A 23,082-nucleotide genomic window follows, 5' to 3' on the forward strand; every position below is an offset into this window, starting at 1 on the left:
GGGAAAGCCAAGAGCAGGAATGCTATAAACATTTTATTTTTTTAAGAAAGTAGCTTCAGAAAAAGAGGAAAATAATCTAGATCATTTATTTATATATATATATACTTTTTAATAAAAACCTTTACATAATCTTCATGCATAAAGACCCAGAGGTGGCCATGTTGTCCATGACAGCCCTAATACCAGCTGTCGCAGGCCTTTACCTGGGACTCCCCACAGCTGAGAGCAGTGTAGCAAAGGCCCTCCTCTTGCCCGTAAAGTCCAGCTCCTTGCCTGCCTCAGTAATGGTTCTATGTTCTGGGACTGGAGACAATGGGTAGGAAATGCTTTGGGCTAGAATAGGAAGGACAGGGAGGGCTACCCAACCTGCCATGTTTTATCCAAACTCTTCAGGCAAATCCAGACACGAAGCCTGGCAAGATGACTGAAAACCAGGGACCAAACTGAATTCTGGAGCTTCCCAGGGACATGGAGTCTGTGACCAAGAGTTCCTGCACATAGTAGGAAAGGTCTGATGTTCATGGAACATTCAAGGCAGGAAGAAACAAGCCTTGAAGATTCATCCCTCCATGGCAGGCACTCACTTCTACCCTATATGAGTCAGAAATGACTATGTTCTGCTTCCTAACTCAGTCCAACCCTCTTTTGACTCTAAACAGTGTTAACTCAAAAACCTACTTAAGAGACAAATTCTCCTTCCTTCTGTGGATAGTTTATCTGTTAAGGAAGGACAGTCCTTGATCAACACATTTGTCCTAGTATAAAAGGGCTGAGGTAGGAGTAGGGTAGCAGGTTGGCACAGAGGGTCACAAGATCCAGAACAGCTGAGGGGGGGAAAGGATTCCCTGGTTCTCTGGAGGGAATTCTGCGAAAGGTATTTTATTGACCATGTTTTAGAAAGGCGAGGGGGGGGGGCGGGGAGAAGAATGGTCTTAAAGATGGTAAAAAAGAGACTTGGCTCATTTTTTGGGTTCTAAAAGCCCTTAGTCTTTGTTCAGTATTAAGAAAAGCCCTGAACAAATGGAGGATGCTGCTTGGGGCAGCAGGAAAAGAGGATGGATTCCATAGCCAACCAAGAGAATGGCAAACAGTGCCAATCAACTCAATGCAGGGGATCTCTGTGTGGTGAGTGTGAATGAGCATGTGAGTGTGGCGGGAAGAACTTGGGGTTCACTGGCTCCCAACAGTCAATTCTCGCAGGTAGGACTGTGTGAGGCCGCGCAGTTCCTCCAAGGCATAGTCCTCAGGCATGGGGAGCTGGCCAACGTGGGGAGCCAAGAGGCCCAAAGGGACTCGCTGAGGGTCTGGTGTTGAGTCGGAGGTTGTTTCAGGGGCACGCTGAAGGCTCCATACCACCCGCAGCAGGTTGGCTGCACGTTTGGCCATGTCTGGAGAGAAAAAAAATGAAGTGGGCATCAAGGATGCGGGGTGGCAAGGGTGGGCATCGGGGCAGAGGTATAATAATTGTAAAGACAGGAAGCAAGCAGGCAGGAAGCAGGGAGAGTCTGGAGGCTTACCTGACTGGGCCAGGAGATCCTTGGCATTGTAACACTGCATCTGCTGTATGCGACTGCACAGTGAGATCACTTTGGCATGTAACTGCTCCAGCTCATAAACTGAGCAATCCACCTACAAAGGAGCAGAGAAACCAATTAGGTCAAGAAGAGCTCCCATCACCCCAATTCCATCCACAGAATGACTATGCAAAACTCTGAAACAACAGGAAAAAACGCAGGAGGCTGGCAGGCAGTGTCATGTCACCACTCTCCAGCCTAATCACTGAGGACAAAACACAACCTCAGCAGTAATCCACAAGAGGCAAGTAACACAGTATACAAAGCCTTGAACTGGGCAAGCTTTGAGACCAGCATATCTTAAGAGCTTGACCACTATCTTCAGTGTCATCCCCATTACATCCTTTTCCCTACCACATGGTAGCCAGAGTGAGGTTTCTAAAAAGCAAGTCTGTATTTTTTTTTTAAGTCTATTTTTTTCTTTTCTTTTTTTTTTTTAAGATTTTATTTATTTATTTGAGACAGAGAGAATGAGAGAGAGAGAGAGCACATGAGAGGGGGGAGGGTCAGAGGGAGAAGCAGGCTCCCCGCCGAGCAGGGACCCAGATGTGGGACTCGATCCAGGGACTCCAGGATCATGACCTGAGCCGAAGGCAGTCACTTAACCAACTGAGCCACCCAGGCGCCCAAGTCTATTTTTTTAAGTAATCTCTACCCCCACCATGAGGCTTGAACTCACAACCCCAAGATCGAGTCACATGCTCTTCTGAGTCAGCCAGGAACCCTGTTTTATTCTTTACTTACATTTTGAATATTTTCAGCAGCATCTTATTCCTGTTTGTCTCACATATGACTCTTGGTTGGCCCCCCCTCTCAAACTCTTACATTAAACCACCCTACTTGCTAAGTGTCCTATCATCTCCTCCTTCTCTAAATGCTCACCCAACCCTTCCACGAAGCATCTCTCTCATTGAATCTACTTTTGGGGGGCTTTGCAGAATCTACCATTTAATGCCTCTGCAAGAATTTTTCTTTAAAGATTTATTTATTTATTTATTTGAAGTGGGCGGGGGGTGCACAAGCAAGGGAAGCAGGAGGGGCAGAAGCAGGCTCCCCACTGAGTAGGGAGCCTGATCATGACCTGAGCCAAAGACAGATGCTTAATTGACTGAGACACCAAGGCACCCCAGCCTCTGCAAGTATTCTTTTATCCACAAGAATCAAGTCTTTAACTGGACTTTTAAAGGTGGTAAATACGATGAGGTCTTTGCTCTCAAGAAACTCATAAAAAATAAACTGTGAGAGATAAACCTTGAAGAATCACAAGCTATGCAGATCATTCAAGCAGGGTGATATGGCAGAAAAACTGGATGGTACTTCAGATTGGGAGATCAGAAAAGGCTTCCCTGGGGAGGGTCATATCCTCGTGGAGACCTGAACAACAAGGAGAGGGGCAAGCTTTCTAGGCAAAGAGAACAGCTAAAACTACAAGATGCAAATGCAAAGAAAACTTAGGTGGGTAAAATGCAGAGTTTAAAGAGGAGAAGAAAAAAAAAAAAAAGAGGAGAAGAGAAGAAGATAAAACTGGAGAAGTTTTATAGACTAGAGGATCATAACTGGAGGTCCTCAGTATTGGGAGTCTGTGACCTTGGACTGAGAAACGTAACATTTATTTTTACTAACTTTTTACTAAACATTAGCATTTACTTACTAATGTAGATGTCAAGCAATAACTGAGACTTTGTCATCAACAGACATCACGGCTATTTTCATATTACATTACAGTTGTTAGTGATTTTTAAATATAGTACTTCAAAATTAGAGTAGTTAGGAGATCCACTGCTAGGCTTGTTAAATTTAAGATGTTAAATAAACCACTTATTACCTTAAGTTCTTAATATTTTGATAACTGTATTTTAACATATTGGTTTCCTTTGTAATCCCATGAATTTAAATTTTATGCATTAAAACACATTAGACAGCCATCCATGAGCTTCACCAGACTGTCAAGGAGGTCCATAGCAAAAAAAGGTAAGAATTATTGATGCAGAGCTTTGTAAGACTTGCTAAGGAGCACTTTATTCTAAGTGAAATAAGAATCCACTGGAAGGTTTTAGACGAGAGTGAGATGATACGTCTTGTGTATTAGAAAAATAACTCTGGTTGCTGCATGGTGTCTACTATAGCAAGCCAGGTGAGAGATTCTGTGGCTTTACTACACCTACACGCTCCCCTCTCCACTCCAAACCACCTTATTCAAAGTTCCCTGGACAGTTGCCTGGGTGGCTTAGTCAATTGAGTGGCTGACTCCCGATTTAGGTTTAGGTCATGATCTCAGGGTTTTGGGACTGAGCCCCATGTCGGCATGGAGTCTGCTGGAGACTGTCTCTCTCCCTCTGCACCTCCCCCACTCATTCACGCTTTAAATAAATAAATAAATAAATAAATAAATAAATAAATAAATAAAATGGACAAAATGAATGACTGAATATCTTACAAAACAAAAACCAAGTCCCCTGGAAGCACTATCATCTCTCTGATCTCTAGACTCATACTCATGCTATTCCCTCTGTTGAAATGTTCTGTCCCACCCATCCTCCTTTTTCATCCTTAGGGAGCTTAGGTGCCACTTCTAGAAAGTCTTATTGACTCCCTCAGACTGGGTTAGGTACTCCGTTTATGTGCTGCTACAAAACATTCTTTGCTTAATCCCTACACTTTCCATTCTACAGTAACTGCTGGCTTACCCATATATATATCTTCCTCACCAAAATTATTACTTTGGTAAGGGCAAAACATATACTGCTGCTTACCTTTATATCCCCCAAATCCACCAGTGCTTGGGACATAGTAAGTTCTCAAAAACTAGGTTATATAAATGTATTAATATTCAACTAGGAAAGAGTTTTCTTCAGTGATAATAGAGGTGATGCTCTTAATTTTTAGAAGTATAGCAAATAATATTAATTTATCCTAAAAGTGTAACAAATAATAAATTATGCATATTATATGCCCAGCGCTGTGTTAGTAGGGATTTTGATAAGGATAACAGATAACAATTACTAAGCACTTAATATATATAGTCTGCTAAAACACTTTAAGTATATTTTAATCGTTACGACAACTGTCAGATATCTATGATAATCTGTGCTCCACCTGCCCCCCCCACCCCCACTTTTCAGAGGAGACAAAGAGAGGCTAATTTATTTGCTTAAGGTCACATAGCTAGTGAGGGAGGGAACCATGAATTGAACCTAACCGTTTGGCTACAGAACTTGATTCTTACCCTCTATACTCTATTGCCTTTAATTTTAAAGATGATCTCCCCAAAAGGAGCTCATGATAACCTAAAGACAGATGTGGATAAGTAATTAATAAGAGTCAGTAAACAAATGTACCAAGTGCTTTGACAGTAAAAAAGAAAGTGCGATTAACATTTCTTAGGGAAAAGGAGAACAAAGTAGAGTTTACAGCAATGTAGATCTTAAAGGATGTGTGTGTGTGCTAAAGAGTGAAATAAAACAAGCTTTGCTGGAAACACCATGAGTAATTTAGTGTGATGAGAGCAGAGCAGGTTGGCAACTGGAATGCGGGTTAACACTATTAGAAGGCAGGAGTGACAGGTAAAAACCTCTATGTGGGCTTGAATTCTATGTTTGAGCGTCTGGTCTTTGTGCTATAAGCAATTGAGGCCTATCTTATGACTACTGAGACTGACCCCAATATATTTTGATGAAGATTAAAAAAAAACCTGTAATACTTGGAATGTTAAAACATGCCAAATGGGAAGCCTGGGTGGCTCAGTCGGTTAGGCGACTGCCTTCGGCTCAGGTCATGATCCCAGGGTCCTGGAATCGAGTCCCGCATCGGGCTCCCTGCTCTGCAGGGAGCCTGCTTCTCCCTCTCCCACTCCCCCTGCTTGTGTTCCCTCTCTCGCTGTGTCTCTCTCTGTCAAATAAATAAATAAAATCTTTAAAAAACAACAACAAAAAAACCCCATGCCAAACGATGTGTGAAACAATTACTACCCTCACCAAATCTCTGACCTTACTCTCTCTCTCATCCCTGAGCCTTTCACTCAAAGGAGGGCTGGACAAGGGGAGGAGACTATAAGTGGACAAGCCGCAGGAATGTCTACTGTACATACTACTTGGTAATAAGCTCAAAAGTTTTTTTAAGTTTTGATATAGCTGTCATAGTGACTACAGCAAATTAGCCTCATCAAAACGTTCCTCCTGCACTGACAGTTCTCTGCCAATGAGTTTTTCAAGTGGTTGCTCAGACCTTCTGAGGTCTCTGTGGCTTTAAGGGCCAGGGAAAAGGAAAACCAAGTAGTAGTTTAAGGAATTCAGGTACCTGCTGTATCCGGTGAAGCATCTCAATGATCCGAATATAGTCCAAGTAAACAAGCCCAGATGTTTCCCAGTCCTGGATTAGGCTGCTGCGCTCTGGAGGTGCCAGGTCTTCCAAGAACCCCTTCAGGTAGTCATAGTTCTCATTAATGATGGCATCTGAAGAAACAAAATATTAAACACTCTGTCTACACAACTATATGATTCTCAAAAGTACAGAGAGAACATGGCAGAAATCTAAAACAGGAAGGAAGGGGAAATAATGTTGGGTCAGACTAGAGAATTACAAGTAGGTATCTTGAAATTCTCCAAAGAAAATGTGAAAAATTTCTTGCTTCAGTTCCCCAAACAGAGATTTCTGGTGGGTTTTTTTTTTCTGTTTTCTCTTTTTAAAATTTGAGACATAATTGACCTATAATATTATGTTAATTTCAGGTACACAAAATAATGATTCAATACTTGTTTATATTGCAAATGATCACCACAATGTCTAGTTAGTATCTGTTACCACAGAGAGTTACAGAATTCTTTTTCTTGCGATGAGAACTTTTAAGATTTACTCTATTAGCAACTTTCTGTTTTTTTAAAGATTTTATTTTTAAGCATTCTCTATATCCAGCATGGGGCTTGAACTCACAACCTGAGAACAAGAGTTGCATGCTTTTGTTACAATACATTATTAGTATGGTTAATGTATATTTGTATATACATACACATACACATGTATATATGTGTAACGTATATTTCATCCTCATGACTTAAATATTTCATAACTGGAAGCTTGTACCTTTTGACTCCCTTCACTCATTGTGCCAACCACCAATCTGTTTTCTGTATCTATAAGCCATTTTCTTTTTTAAAGATTCCACATACAAGTGAGATCATACAGTATTTGTCTTTCTCTGACTTATTTCACTTAGTGTAATGCCTTGAGGTCCATGCATATTGTTGCAAATGGTAAGATTTCATTCTTCTTTATGGCTGAGTAATATTCCATTGTATATATATACAATGTATATATACACACATGCACACACACCACATTTCCCTTATCCATTCATCTACTGATTTCATTTCCCTATCTTGGCTATTGTAAATAATGTTGCAATGAACATGGGGCTGCATATTTCTTTTCGAGTTGTGTTTTTGTTTTCTTTGGATAATTATGGAATAATTTGGATAATTATGGAATGGCTAGATCATATGGTAATTCTACTTTCAATTTTTTGAGGAACCTCCATGTTGTTTTCCATATTGGCCACACCAATTTACATGCCCACCAACAGTGCACAAGGACTCCCTTTTCTCCACATCTTCACGAACCTTGTTATTTCTTATCTTTATGACAATAGCAATTCTAACAGGGATGAGGTGGTATCTCATTATGGCTTTGATTTGAATTTCTGATTAGTGATGTAGAGCATCATTTCATTGTAACTGCTGGCCATCTGTATATGTTTTCTTTAGAAAAATGTCCACTCAGGGGCGCCTGGGTGGCTTAGTTGTTGAGCGTCTGCCTTCGGCTCAGGTCATGATCCTAGGGTCCTGGGATCGAGCCCCATATCGGGCTCCCTGCTCCACGGGAAGCCTGCTTCTCCCTCTCCCACTCCCCCTGCTTGTGTTCCCTCTCTCGCTGTGTCTCTGTCAAATAAATAAATAAAATCTTAAAAAAAAAAAAAAGAAAAATGTCCACTCAGATCCTCTAATTTTTTAAAGATTTTTTTTTGTTATTTTTACGAGTTCTTTAAATATTTTGGAGGTTAACCCTTTATCAGATAAATGATTTACACTTTCTCCCATTCCTAGGTTGCCTTTTCATTTTGTTGATGGTTTCCTTTGAAGCTATGCAGAAACTTCTTTAAGTTTGATGTAGTCCCATTTATTTCTCCTTTTGTTGCCTTGGATTTTGGTGTCCCATCCAAAAAAAAAAAAATCATCACCAAGATGGGTGTCAAGGAGCTTACTGCCTATGCCTATGTTTTCTTCTAGTTTTATGCTTTTGGGTCTTACAGTTTAAGTCTTTTTTTTAGATTTTATTTATTTGACAGAGAGAGCACAAGCAAGGGGAGCGGCAGGCAGAGGGAGAAGGAGAAGCAGGCTCCCCACTGAGCAGGGTGCCCAATGCAGGGCTTGATCTCAGGACCCTGGAATCATGACCTAAGCCAAAGGCAGACACTCAACCGACTGAGCCACCCAGGTGCCCTGTAGTTTAAGCCTTTACCCATTTTTTTTTTTTAAGATTTTATTTATTTGACAAGAGAGAGACACAGCGAGAGAGGGAACACAAGCAGGGGGAGTGGGAGAGGGAGAAGCAGGCTTCCTGTGGAGCAGGGAGCCCAAAGCGGGGCTTGATCCCAGGACCCTGGGATCATGACCTGCGCCGAAGGCAGACGCTTAATCACTGAGCTACTCAGATGCCCTAAGCCTTTACCCATTTTGAGTTAATTTTTGTACATGGAATTAGATAGTGGTCCGGCTTAATTCTTTTGCATGTGGCTGTCCAGTCTTCCCAACACCATTTATTGAAAAAACTGTATATTCTTGGTTCCTCTGTCATAAATTAATTGACCACATATGTGGGTTTATTTCAGGTCTCTCTATTCTATTCCAATGATCTATGTGTCTGTTTTCAGGCCTATACCATACTGTTTTAATTATGCTTTGTAATTGAGTTTGAAATCAGAGAATGTGATGTCTCCAGTTTTGTTCTTCTTTCTCAAGATCACTTTGGCTACTGGAGGTCTTTTGTGGTTCCACACAAATTTTAGTTATTTGCTCTAACTCTGTGAAAAATGCCATTGGAATTTTGACAGGAATTACAGTGAATCTGTAGACTGTTTTAGGTAGTAAGGACATTTTAGCAACATTAATTCTTCCAGATCACAAGCATGGGTATCTTTCCATTTCTTTGTGTCTTTATTTGATCAGTGCCATAGTTTTCAGGATACAGGTCTTTGACCTCCTTGGTTAAATTTATTCCTAAGTACTTTTATTCTTTTTGATGCAATTGAAAATGGGATTGCTTTCCTTTTAAATATTTTATTTTATTTGTGAGAGAGAGCGAGTGAGTACACAAGTAGGGGGAGTGGCAGGCAGAGGGAGAAGTAGGCTCCCCGCTAAGGAAGGAGCCCAATGCAGGACTTGATCCCAGGACCCTGGGACCATGACCTGAGCTGAAGGCAGATGCTTACCTGACTGAGCCACCCAGGTGTCCCTGGGATTGTTTTCTTAATTCCTCTTTCTCATAATTCATTATTAGTGTATAGGAATGCAACAGAAGTGGTAACAGTGGGAACCCTTCCTTGTCTTCTTCCTGATCTTAGAGGAAAAGCTAAAAGCTTTTCACCATTGAGCATGTTAGCTATGGGCTTGTCATATATGGACTTTATTATTGAGGTATGTTCCTTCTATACCAACTAGTTTTTATTACAAATGGATGTTGAATTTACCAAATGCTTTTTCTGCATCTATTGAGATGATCATATGATTTTTATCCTTCATTTTGTTAATGTGGTGTGTCACACTGATTGATTTGTAAATGTTAAACCATCCCTGTTATAAATCTCATTTGATCATGGTGTATAATCCTTTTAATGTATTGCTGAATTTGGTTTGCTAATAATTTGCTGAGAATTTCTGCATCTATCCCTGGTGAACCATCAGCTTCACCAGTGATATTGGTCTGTACTTTCCTTTTCTTATGGTATCCTTGTCTGGTTTTGATATCAGGGTAATGCTGGCCTTATAAAGTAAGTTTGGAAATGTTCTCCCCTCTATTTTTTGGAAGAGTTTGAGAAGGATTGGTATTAATTCTTTGAATGTTTGGTAGAATTCATTAGTGAAGCCATCTGGTCCTGGACTTTTACTTGTAGGGCGTTTTTTGATTACTGATTCAATCTGCTTTACTACTAATTGGTCTGTTCAGATTTTCTATTTCTTCCTGATTCAGTCTTGGAAGGCTATGTTTCTAGGAATTTATCCAATTCTTCTAGGTTGCCCAATTTGTTGGTATATAACTGTTCATAGTAGTCTCTAATGATCCTTTGTATTTCTATGGTATCAGTTACAATGTCTCCTTTTTCATTCTGGTAGATAAAATTCCCTAAACACACAAGGAGTTCAACATAATTCATGTATATCAATCATAACCTTGCAAATGGTAAAGTAAACAACCTGTCAACCCCTGCCCAAGTTTATTCTGCACAGAGAACTTTTGCAAAGTGTAATCTGATTCAAGACTGCAAAGTTCCAGAACATCATCTCTGGCCTGACTAATCATGGGGTTCTGGGGTTGGAAGAATTTGGGGTGATTCCAGGAGACACAGGCCCTAGTCTGAAGCACTCACCAGAAGCTAAGTGCTTGATGATGAATTTGTGGCAGCGGTTCCAGTGTCCAGCTTTAAATAAATAGAGGGCCTCCAAGTGCTTGTCAGATTCCATGTGTGCTCGAACTGCTTTGGCCTCATTAATCCACTCAGCAGGCACACAAAGCTTCTGGGTCAGGAAAGTCTCCTTAGCCCAAGATTCTGGGGTCTCTAATAGCTGGCAGTGCCGGGTAAGCAGCTCTCGAACCGCCTTCTCACGCATGCTGTAGGAAGAAAGACAATGCTGAATACATCCTATCCTCACTGATGGAGAAGGCTGCCTCAGCCAGGGCAGAGTGACCCCTGAGATAGTCTCTCAAACTGTAGGTCTTAACAATGAGTAAACCACTTCAAACTTCACTTAAAAAAAAAAAAAAAAGCCATATCACCATTTATTTTTTAAATAAAATAGAAGTATCTAAGCACATTATAGTTTCATGATCAAAAAACAGTGAAAACTAATACTCTAGGGAAGATTGTCCAGTGCTAAGAAAAGGCTTTCCCTCTTTTTTATTTTATTCCTAGTAACTGGAGATCAAGGACTAGGATAGGAGAATCCTATTCTCCACAGAGTAGTTCTTTGTAGTTCATTTCCAACCTTCTCCCTTCCTCTTCTCCCATATGGTCAGTACAAGTAAATGAATTAGTTTTGAAAGGTAAGGTCTCTTCCAGGTCCTTGTTTGCTTTTTTCCCTTCAAAGCCATCAGCTTTCCTAATTCATTTTCTCTCTGCCTCTAGATTTAGGCTACCCTCTTTTTGGTCTCAAGGCCCCTTAAGGAGAGTCCTTTCCTACCTGGGCCAAAGGACCAGCCATTTATTTATTTTTCTTTTAAAAGATGTTATTTAGGACGCCTGGGTGGCTCAGTTGGTTAAGCGACTGCCTTCGGCTCAGGTCATGATCCTGGAGTCCTGGGATCGAGTCCCGCATCGGGCTCCCTGCTCAGCGGGGGGTCTGCTTCTCCCTCTGACCCTCTTCCCTCTCGTGCTGTCTCTCATTCTCTCTCTCTCAAATAAATAAATAACATCTTTTAAAAAAATAAAAGATGTTATTTATTTCAGAGGGCGAGAGAGTGGGAGAGAGCTGGGGGGGGGGGATGGGCAGAGGGAGAGGGAGAATCTCAAGCAGCACAGAGCCCAATGCGGGGTTTGACCCCACTACTCTGAGATCATGATCTGAGCCGAAATCAAGAGTCGGACGCTCAACAGACTCAGCCACTCAGGTGCCACAAAGGACCATAATTATTTTTTTGAGGGAGAGCAAGAGAACACAAACACGGAGATTGGGAGAGGGAGAGGGAGGAGCAGGCTCCCTGCTGAGCAGGCTCGATCCCACGACCCTCGGATCATGTTCCAACGACCCTGGGATCATGACCTGAGCTAAAGGCAGACGCTTAACTGACTGAGCCACCCAGGCGCTCCCCAAAGGACCAGATTTAAATATCAAATCAAAACTAGTTTCCTCGTCTTAGAATCTTTTCTGAACACCTTTTCAAGGATCTTCTCAAGGCTTTCCACGGACCCCCAATCTCAACTGCTTCATTTCTAAAATTCTTTATCAGGTGGCACCTGGCTGGGTCAGTCAGAAGAGCAGGGTCCTGAGTTTGAACCCCATGTTGAGTGTAGAGATAACATACATACATACATACATAAAAAAACAAAATAAATTGAAAAATTCATTTAAAAAAATCCTTTATCAGAAAATAGGCTTCCCTAGAGCCTACTCTTAAACCATCAGTTATCTTATAGCCAGCCTTTTACCATGTGAAATTCCCCATGAATTTAAATAAACTCAAAGGGAAGTATAAAGTCATTTTGCTTCCTGGTAAGGGAGAAGAGGAGAAATTCCTTAAACGGAAGGCTGTGCTAGATGCTTTATACTTTTACTCCCTTTAAAAAAAAATTTTTTTTTTTTTAAGATTTCATTGATTTTAGAGAGAGAGAGAAAGAGAGAGCTGCGAGAGGCGCAAAGTGGGAGGGAAAAGGTAGAGAATCTCAAGCAGACTGTGCTAAGCACAGAGACCCACATGGGGCTTGATCTCACGATCCTGAGATCATGACCTGAGCTGAAACCAAGAGTCGGATGCTTAACTTACTGAGCCACCCAGGAGCCCCTTAAAAATTTTTTATTAAGTAATCTCTGCCCAATGTGGGGCTCGAACTCACGACCCCAAGATCAAGAGTCACATACTCCACCAACTGAGCCAGCCAGGCACTCCTACTTTTCCTCCTTTAATCCCACAACCACCTTTGACTAGGTAGGCATTAATATTATGATTTTACTGATAAAAAGAAAGTATCTTTAACCAAAAATCAAAGTGAGTAAGCTTTACTCCAGGTCAAAGTGAGTACATGATGGATCTAGAATTAAGGGAGGTCTGACTACAAAACTCAACTTCTTTCCACACTATGTAACATGACAGAGAGTGCAGCATAATGATTAAGAGCACAGACTCTGGGTGTCTTGAGTTGGAAGACTGCCATTTACTAGCCATGTGACCTTGAGCAAAAATTACTTAATCTCTCTGTGTCTTAGGCTGCGCATCTATAAAACAGAGATTGTAAGAGCGCTTATAGGTTCATTATGAGCATTGAGTTGATCAATTACAATTGAGTTGTAAAGTATTTACAACAGTATAAATATATGTAAAAATACTATACGACAAAGTACTATACAAATGTTTTTGTTATTAGTGTAATGCCATGCTACTACCATTAACAAAAAAGGAAGTCTCCAACTTTATCTCATTCACACCATGGAGAAAAGGCTCTTTTAGGATAGAGAGCGAAAACATTAGGCATCTAAGCAAGGATATACTGGTAAATACAATACTATCAAACTTGAGGGGTAGGTGTGGGTGGATGGCAAGGGAAAGCCAGAGAGGGAGAAAGCCAGCAGACAGAAAAAGCAGGGGTCCTCCTTGCCAACTCATTACATCACTCCCTCCACAGATCCACTGAGGCAGCTCAGCAAACATTGTTTCTGCGTAATTCCTAACCATGCAACATTCAAGTGAATCTGTTAATGTTGTTAATGCTAATTAACAGTGAATCTGTTAATGTTAATTAATGCTAAGTTAATGGGGTAGCCCCATGTGGACATACCCTTCCCTTTCCTGTTAATTATTTCCTGTTCCTGTCTAGGGTATTCCCTGATCACTGCAGAGATCGCTTCTCACTTCTTAGACTACTGAGAGGTCTTATAATAAATAGCATAATTTGGCACTTAAGGCAGTCTCACTTCCAACTTGTTCACATGAATAAAGAGATAGCTGCGAGTTGAACTGTCCTAAGGTTTATCACAAGGCTGGACCAAAAATACATTCTAGATGCTTACTTACTCAATTAAACCCTAGGAGACTGATGTCATTGGCACTGCCCTGTAGCACTAAATGTATAGTGGGTTGATAGCTTCTTACTCACCTTGAGTTGTCAATGTGCAAGAGGACAAAGATGGCCCACTCCCAGAGCCCCTCACTTTCCAGTTGGCCAGCATAACTGGTCTGTAGCACACCCTCACACTGTTCTGAGAGATGGGTATAGTTAAGAGCCCGCAGCACCTCCCACAAGTGCCAGCTTAGGCGATAGTCCAAAGGATCGGCTGTTATGCTTCGAGGCTCCAGCAGCTGGTTGAGATCATAATGTCTGCAAAGGAAAAAGTGCTGAGAGTTACCATATCAAGGCAGCAGACCACCTGCACTGGACAGGTCAACTGTTCTGGATATGGTTTAGAAGATAATAAAGGCAGGCACCCGAGAAAAGCAGCATTATAGACCACATGGTCTCCCTCTGAGACTGTGCTCTATCAGTCTACTTCTAGGTTCAGCCAGATTACAGATCCTACTAAATATGAAGGCACCTCCTCTTCTGTGGTTGTGTGATCTGATAGGTTTGCTGGTATTTGTTTGGCTTAGATATTTACCATCCTGGTGTACATGGAGTCTTCACAACTCTTAGTCTTCATTCCTTCACTTAACCATTTATTTATTTTTAAAATTTTATTTATTTGAAAGAGAGTGTATGAGAGCGCATGAGTTAGGGAGGAGTGAGGGGGAGGGAGAAGTAGACCTTTTGCTGAGTGCAGCCTTGATCCCAGGATCCCAGGACCCTGAGATCATGACCTGAGCCGAAGTTCAGATGGTTAGCCGACTGAACCACCCAGGTACCCCGATACTTTTCTTAACCATTAAAAACATGCAGTTATATTAGGATTTTCCAGACTGTTCTATTACATGAAGTTGTTGGAGTGCTAAGTCTCCTGTTTGTTTGAACAGCTTGTCTTCATGAAGGTTACTTCCTTCTATGGCTTGTAATCTCTACCGCTGATTTTGTCTACAGTGGGGATTATTCTCTATAGAAGGAAATTCAGGTGCCCAGCAAACGTCTGAAAAAATTCAGACTTTTGCTCTTTCTTCTGCTGGCATCCCAAAGATTTTAATGGTCCTGGACCAGTTTATGTGTAAAGTTCTTAGCTTGCAATTCCCTATTAAACTAAGATCTCACACCTGCAAGTTTTAAGGCTTAGATCACCATCCAATAACTTTACCTTTTTACCTAAGATCCCAGACATTTTATTTCCTAATACTTGCCCAAGTAATGAACAGAAGTTTTCTTGACCAGTGCTGTCAAACTGAACTTTGTGGGATGATGGAAATGTTCTATAACCTGCCCTGACCAATGATAGCCAATAGCCAGCCACATGTGGCTATTAGACACTTGAAATGTGACTATGAATGTGTAACTAAATTTAAAAGTTTACTTAAAATAGTCATATCTGAATAGCAGTTATTATGTTGGACAGTGCAGTTCTAGTCTATTTATTTGTATGGGACAGAGTGTGGACTTTATTTAAGGATTTAGTCACAGCAATTCTACCTTTCATGAGAACAAGGTTCACTATCTCCTTGTGGCTCCAGTTTCTCTATTACTGGCACTTTGAGATATTCCTTTCTTTTTCTGTTTTTTGACATTAAAAAAACCTGATATACAGTAAACAGAACATATTTAGAATGTACAATTTTCATTAAGTCTTAACATATGTACACACCTGTGAAATTACCACCAAGGTCAAGATAACAAACACACTCATCACCTCCAAAAGTTTCCTTATGACTCTTTGTAATCCCCCTCTTCCTGCCCCTCCTTATACCCACTCTTCCCAGGCAACCACTGATCTGTTTTCTGGGATTAATCAGTTTGCATGTTCCAGAATTTTAGGTAAATTGGAATCATACAATATGTATGTTTCTGGGTACTTTTTTGTCTCACCTCTTTCAAAACCAAGTAAAATTATCTTGTGATTCACTCTGTTATCTTGTGTATCAACAGTTCATTCCCTTTTATTGCTGAGTAGCATTCCATTATATAGATATACCACAATTTGTTTATCTATTCACCTGTTGATAGAAATTTGGCTTGTTTCCAGTTTTGGATCATTACAAACAGCTGTTACAAACATTTGCATATAGATATATGTTTTCATTCTTTTGGGTAAATACCTAGGAGTGGCATGACTGGATCATATGCAGGCAGGTGTATGTCTAACTTTCTAAGCTGCCAAACTGTTTACGAAAGTGCCAATACCATTTTACATTTTTCACCACCAGTGTATGAGAATTCAAGTTGCTTCCACATCTATCACAACACTTGGTACAGGTTTTTTTTTTTTAAGTAGGTTCCATGCTGGGAGACTCTTGCACTCATGACCCTAAGACCTGAGGTGAGATCAAGAGTCGGAGGCTTAACTGACTGAGCCACACAGGCGCCCTAGGTCTTTTTAATTTCTAATCATATTCTAATAGGTGGACAGTGGTACCCCATGATGGTTTTAATTTGCATTTCCCTGTTGTCTATTGATGCTGAACACTTTTTCATGTGCTTGACATCTAGGTCTTCTTTGGTAAAGCAAATGTTTAAATATTTTGCCCATTTTTTTTTTTAAGATTTAATTTATTTATTTGACAGAGAGAGACACAGCGAGAGAGGGAACACAAGCAGGGGGAGTGGGAGAGGGAGAAGCAGGCTTCCCGCCGAGCAGGGAGCCCGATGCAGGGCTCGATTCCAGGACCTTGGGATCATGACCCGAGCCGAAGGCAGCCACTTAACCGACTAAGCCACCCAAGCGCCCCTAAATATTTTGCCCACTTTTAAAATTGGATTGTTTAATTATTATTGAGTTTTAAGAGTTCTTTAAATGTTCTGGGGACACCTGGGTGGCTCTGTCAGTTAAGCATCCAACTCTTGATTTCAGCTTAGGTCATGATCTCAGGGTTGAGAGATCGAGCCCCGTGTCAGGCTCCACGCTTAGCACGGAGTCTGCTTCTTCCTCTCCCACTCCACCTGCCTGCACACTCTCTCTCTCAAATAAATAAAATCTTTTTTTTTTTTTTTTAAAAAGGAGTTCTTTATATGTTCTGGATACAAGGTCTTTATCAGATATATGAATTGCAAGTATCTTCCCCCGATCTGTGGCTTGTCTTTTCATTCTCCTAACAGTTTTTCATGACCAATAGTTTTTAATTTTTCTGAAGTCCAGTGCACCAATTTTTTCTTCTACAGGTTATTTATTTGGTATCAAAAAAATCTTTGCCTAACTCACAGTTGCAAAGATCTTCCTGTTTGGTTTCTTCTGTTTGTTTTCTGGTTTAAGTTTGAAATTAGGTTTCTGATCCATCTTGAACTGGACAAATAATAGAGATAAGCAATAAAACTAAAAGCTGTAGGTAAAACAATCAAGAAAAAAAAGATACAGGACACACATTACCAATATCAAGGAGACAGACAGTTACAGATCATATAGATATTTAAAAAGGATAAGGAAAATGTTATGAATAACTTTATGCCAATAAATTTGATGACTTCAGGGAAACAAATTCCTTAGTAGAAGCAAATGATCAAAAGTGACTCAAGAATAAATAGAAAACCTCAACAGACTAGTAAAGAAATTGACTTTATAATTTAAAAACTTTAATTGAACTTAAAATGTAAAAGTTCTCATTTTCTTTATTAAGACATTGAAAAAAACAAGCCCTTATACTAGGATAATTGCAAAAACATATTTATAATAAAAAATATATATATAATATAGATCCAGAATATATAAAGAATTATTGCAACACAAGACAACCCTATTAAAAAATAGGCAAAAAAGTATGAACAGTTTTGAAAGGAAGATATAGAAACCATGGTAAATAAGCACATGAAAAAAGGCTCAACATCATTAGTCATTAAGGAGTGCAAATTAAAGCACTACTTTATTTATTTTAAGATTTTATTTATTTGACAGAGAGAAACACAGCGAGAGAGGGAACACAAGCAGGGGGAGTGGGAGAGGGAGAAGCAGGCTTCCCTCAGAGCAGGGAGCCCGATGTGGGGCTCAATCCCAGGACCCTGGGATCATGACCTGAGCTGAAGGCAGACGCTTAACGACTGAGCCACCCAGGCGCCCTACTTTAGTTATTTATAGTTTACCACAATACAAAACTGTATTATCTGGGAGTGCCTGGGTGGCTCACTCGGTTGAGATCGAGGCCCCGTGTCCCTCTCCCTCTGCCCCCATCCCCGTCCCCCCCACCGCTTGTGCGCATTCTAATAAATAAAATCTTAAAACAAACAAAAACTATATCATATTCTAACATAGTTACATACTTAATACTTAAAAGTATTTAAATAATTGAAATGAGATAGGAGTGATTAGTTACGACTGGAAAAAATCCCTCAGTGTTTCTGATAATATGTGCAATAGTTCCGCTGAGATAGTTTTAATTAACTGATTATCTGTAATAATAGAATGGGTTCATATACTCCTGCAGGATAAATAAACCAGTTTCTTGTTTAACAACAACACACACACAATGAGATGCCACTATATGCCCATTAAAATGGCAAAATTTGAAAAACTGACAGTACCAAATTTTGAAGAGGATATGGAACACCTAGAGTTCTAGTGTGAATGTAAAATGATATGAACACTTTTGCACATAAATGTTCATGGCATCTTTATTCATAACTTTCCATCAATAAATGAAATTATGCAATAAAAAAACCTTCTAATACACATATTAATATGGATAAATCTCAAAACCATTATGTGAACGAAAGAAGCTAGGCACAAAATTTAACAGAATGATCCCAATAGAGCACAAAATTAATCTATAGTAACAAAAAGTCAGTTACTTACTTATTTGGGGGTGGGGACTGATTGCAAAGGGGCATGAGGGAACTTCTGGGGGGTAATGTAATTGATATGTTGATGATGACAGTTACACTATATTATAATGCACACTTCCCTATTTGTAAATTGTATCTTATTAATCACTTTTTAGATTTCTAACCCTAGTTCCAATGTTCTTTGCATTCAACTACTATAAATTATACTTTGTTAATTTATACAAACTTACGGCAATTTGGCTTCACATTAAAGGGAAAAAACTCAGGAAAGGACTCCCTAGGGCTGATTAAGTCCTCAAGTGACTATCATGCATGGCTTTGACTTACCTATCACTGTAGAGTTTTAGAAGATGAAAGCAGACATCTTGAAGTGGTCTCTGTGAGTTTTCTTCCTCCTTTATCACACAGCCAGAGCCCTCCAGGTATGCAGGAAGTGGGGAGCAGGCATACCTGTCAGCCTCAGAGGAATTCTGAAGGGAAGAATTTGATAAAACAGTACACCACCTGCGAGTGTGTTTCACTAGATGTGATCATGTATCAGTGACTTAGACACATATATTAAGAATGATGACACCCTAATGGAATGTGTCAAGGATCTTAAGCTTATTTTGTGGTGACATGGCCCACCTGTCTTCAAGGACTATCAAAGACTTTGGATAGCTGTCATTAATCCTCATACCTTTCTTGTCACATTCTTTTTTATTTCTTGTCACAATTCTTATTACACTCAGTTTCTTTAGTGTTCTCTTTCTCCTGAGAATTCTGACAAGTGATATCAAAGAGAGTAACTGTGGACAGTAAGGAAAGAACTGAAGAAATGAGGGCTTTAAAAACATTAATAGTGGTGCCTGGGTGGCTCAGTTGGTTAAGCGTCCGACTCTTGGTTTTGGCTCGTTATGGTCTTAGGGTTGTGAAACTGAGGCGTGGAGCCTGCTTGGGATTCTCTCTATCCTTCTGACCCTCCCACTACCTCTCGTACTCTCTCTCTCCCTAAAGAAAATAATAAATTAAAAAACCCCACATTAATAATATTTTTAAAAAAGAGATCTTACTTGGGGCACCTGAGTGGCTCAGTCGGTTAAGCGTCTGCCTTCAGCTCAGGTCATGATCCCAGAGTCCTGGGATCAAGCCCCGCATTGGGCTCCCTGCTTAGTGGGGAGCCTGCTTCTCCCTCTCCCTCTGCCTGCCACTCCCCCTGCTTGTGCTCTCTCTGTCAAATAAATAAATAAAAATATTTTTAAAAAATAAAAATAAAAAAGATTTTATTTATTTATTAGAGAGAGAGAGGGAGAGTGTGAGTGTGAGGCAGGGGGAGCAGAGCGAGAGGGAGAAAGAATCTCAAGCAGACTTCTTGTTGAGTACAGAGCCTGATGCGTGGCTCGATCTCACGACCCTTAGACCATGACCTGAGCCGAAACCAAGAGTCAGATGCTCAACCAACTGAGCCACCCAGGCACCCCTCACATTAATGAATACTTTAATCTCAACACCGTCGAGGCATATGAAATATGATATTTAGAGGCAAAATTTTCAGGCCTGCTAATTTGGGGCTATTACCAAACTTGAGGTTGGGCTGTATCTCAGGGAATTCCCAAAAGGATAAAACAGCATTAGGAATAAAGAAAACCCCTCTCATTTGGGGGCAGGAAAACAGCTTTAAGAAGGTCAACTGTGGAAACATCATACTAAATAAAATAGAAGCAGACACTTGGAGAAGTTTAAGAGTAACCCTGTCCACAGGCAGGAGAAAAGTTTCCCATCAGATTTCCTTGGTCCATTTCAATTTTATGGTACTTCCAAAAAAAGCAGTCAGGAAAAAGTATTATGAAGTGTGCCTTGATGTTTTTTTCTCTGCAGTACTTTTCTGGCAAAAACAGAACTCCCCCCATGACTCTTGGTTGGCTCTACTGGACATAAATACCTGAAATGCTTCTTCATACATGCTGAGTGCCCTGGAAATGGAGGCTGTTGGTGGAAGCAAATACCAAAGATGAACAGCCAGGGCGCGTTTCCAATCCAAATATGAGCACACATTGATTTGCCTGTGCTCTGTGAGCTGCCATACCTGCAGGAGACAAAATCATCATCACAGCTATGTGTTATACATTCTCTTGTTACTGCCCAGATCTGCAAGTTACTCACTTATTCAAGTAACATTTTATTTCTTTTTTTAAAGTAATCTCTATGATGCCCAACATGGGCCTCAAACTCCCGATCTTCAAGATCAAGAGTTGCATGCTCTACCAAGTGAGCCAGCCAGGTGCCCCTATTCAAATAACATTTTAAATGAACTAGACTGGCAGTGTTAATGATCCAAATATAAAATACATAATTCCTTGGTGGCAGGTGAGAGGGCGGATTTAGACTATCGGTACTCTGAGAAGAGATGAGAACCACAGAGAGTGAAGAGGAGGTCTTCTTACTGCCTACAGCTGCCATCTTATAAAACTTTAATTTGTGCATAAATTCTGACCAGCTATTTCATTTTTGGAAAGTGACATCAAGATGTCAATCAGGCGGGCAGCAAAAGAAAACTGGCTTAAAATAATTATGTTATATCACCCATAAAATGAACAGAAGTGGCTACTAAAAAGAGTGATGCTACACGACATGAAAAAATGTCCATATACAGTTAACTTGCAGAACTATTTATACTGATTTTATTGGAATATACACACATGTAAATATGCACACATATATGTTGATATAGACTTACAATATGTCTGGAAAGAGACTACAAATTATGTTGTTTACCACTAGGATAAGGGATACTGTGAATTTTAATGTTTTAATTTCTATATAGCCAGTTTTCTTTTACAATGTACATGTTGTACCTCTGTAATTTCAAAATACTTCCACTAAAATTTAAAAACAAGTTGTTTAGTTATGTGTCACAGTATACAATTTACAAAGATAGCTCTTTCCCTTTACCTCAAGCCATCTTGAATTTATCAGAAAATTTATGCAAGTTTATGAGAAAAGAGGAAAGTACCGGTTTTCCAGCCAATAAGGCAAAGATGCGCAATCTCTCATCCTGGATGAAACAGTTAGCCTGGAGCTGTTGCCAATCCACCAGCTGCATAGTAAGCAGCTCCCGGATTGACTGGCTACCCACCAGCTGGGATAAAAGAAGGGCAAGACGATGATCACCTACAAGAGAAACAGTTCCCTGGTGATCACGAGGATTAACAGACTTCGGGAAACACTTGGGGGTATTATCTTATTTCTTCTAGCCCTCAGGAGGGGGAACTTCACACTGTGATTACTTTCTGCAGTAGTGCCAAAATACTGACCAAGAACTTACCATTTTCTGCTTGGGAAGAAAATATTCAAAGTAGTTTAACCTAAATTACGCATAGACTGTATAGTGTACAGAGTTCAATGACAGATCTACTATTACTTCTGCGATCCTAGATAAGGTACTTCATCTGTAAAATGGAGCAAAGTATCATCTGATTCAAAGGTCTGTAGTGAAAACTGAGATCACATAATTGAAAACATGCCCATCTAGAATGGCACTGACAAATGGCAAACTGGAATGTAGACGAAACGTGCATGTGTGGTATAGAGGATCACTGACTTTCACTCTCACAGGTCTAATTGCAGTTTATGAATTTGTCAATTTTATCTAAGTTGTTGAATTTGATGACACAGAATTTCTTATAGTTGTCCCTTTTCTGTAGGGTTAGTAGTGATGTTCTTTCTTTCATGCTTGCTTTTTGGTAATTTGGGCCTTTCCTTTTTTTTTTTTCTTTTTCATAATCAGTGTAGTTAAGGGTTTGTAAACTTTCTTACTCTTTTCAAGAGTAAGAGGATTTTAAGTTTTTTTAAAACTTAAAAAAAGTTTTAATTTTTAAACTTAAAAAATTTTAAGTACCAAGGGCTGAGGCAATAAAAAGATTTTTATTAACCAGAATGTGAGGGGACAGAAACTGCAGTTTATGAAAACTTCCAGTTAAGTTGTAAGTTAAGAGAAAAATGCTTTGTTTCAGCCCTTACTACAAAGCCCTTACTACACCTAAAAGTCAATAGTCCTTCTCCTTTTTTGTATATGGGTCAATGCTTACATGTCTACATAAAGTACCATCCTGCCAAAACTGAGGCTCTCATCGCAAAAGTTTCCTCCACAAACTAGAGAGGCCTAGACGAAAGAAATGATGCATCAGGAGCACATCTGGAAATGTGCAGGATAAATGGTCTCTCTGTATACAGGTAATCAAAGCATGACTGGACTATGATTCATTCAGTTATGTAGCCCACTTGACCATGAGCTGCTAGTATTCTAGGTGAGTGATACTAAAAGGAAAAAAGAAAAGATTATTTCAGTGTATCCAGAGAACCAAAAGAGAGGATTTATTGGCCAAGATGTATAAATATCCTGGTCATTAGAGATGGTTGAGTTCAGAGCTTGATACAATATATTCATGAAGATCCTCTCTTTGCTTTGATTACACTGTCAACCAACCAACTGGCTTCTGCCAATCCTTGACTTTTCACAAAGACTTTCCCATTGATGAGGACATATACTGAACAAATGGCAGGATTCTAGGGTACTACCTCAAGTTAATTTTACTGTATGGTACAAGGTAAGAATATAAATTAATCTTCTGCATATGAATATTCATAACTCAGCATTATCTGTTAAAAAGACTATCCTTTCCATATTTAAATTATCTTGGCACCTTT

The 23,082-nt window shown here is 39.9% G+C and overlaps 1 protein-coding gene across 10 annotated transcripts in view; it reads right to left on the minus strand.

Moving 5' to 3' along the window:
* Positions 1-15: 15 nt before the first annotated feature.
* NUP98 (nucleoporin 98 and 96 precursor) overlaps positions 16-23,082 on the minus strand; it is a 120,627-nt gene continuing 97,560 nt past the window's right edge. For 9 of the 10 annotated variants that reach the window (XM_064577001.1, XM_064576999.1, XM_045894309.3 and 6 more), the window contains 8 exons: positions 21,389-21,546; positions 20,318-20,461; positions 18,724-18,866; positions 13,651-13,872; positions 10,213-10,454; positions 5,871-6,025; positions 1,518-1,629; positions 16-1,388 (listed from right to left, as the gene is read on the minus strand). In XM_064577001.1, the coding sequence (XP_064433071.1) occupies positions 1,171-1,388; positions 1,518-1,629; positions 5,871-6,025; positions 10,213-10,454; positions 13,651-13,872; positions 18,724-18,866; positions 20,318-20,461; positions 21,389-21,546 (1,394 nt within the window). In that variant the 3' untranslated portion in view covers positions 16-1,170. Of the gene's footprint in view, positions 1,389-1,517; positions 1,630-5,870; positions 6,026-10,212; positions 10,455-13,650; positions 13,873-13,904; positions 16,907-18,723; positions 18,867-20,317; positions 20,462-21,388; positions 21,547-23,082 lie in introns of those variants that run through there. The other variant, XM_064577002.1, reaches the window with a different exon arrangement.

This window comes from Mirounga angustirostris, unplaced genomic scaffold (assembly GCF_029215605.1).
Source record: "Mirounga angustirostris isolate CCGP_5_RB_7025 unplaced genomic scaffold, mMirAng1.0.hap1 SCAF_13, whole genome shotgun sequence".
In the NCBI taxonomy this organism is placed as follows: domain Eukaryota; kingdom Metazoa; phylum Chordata; class Mammalia; order Carnivora; family Phocidae; genus Mirounga; species Mirounga angustirostris.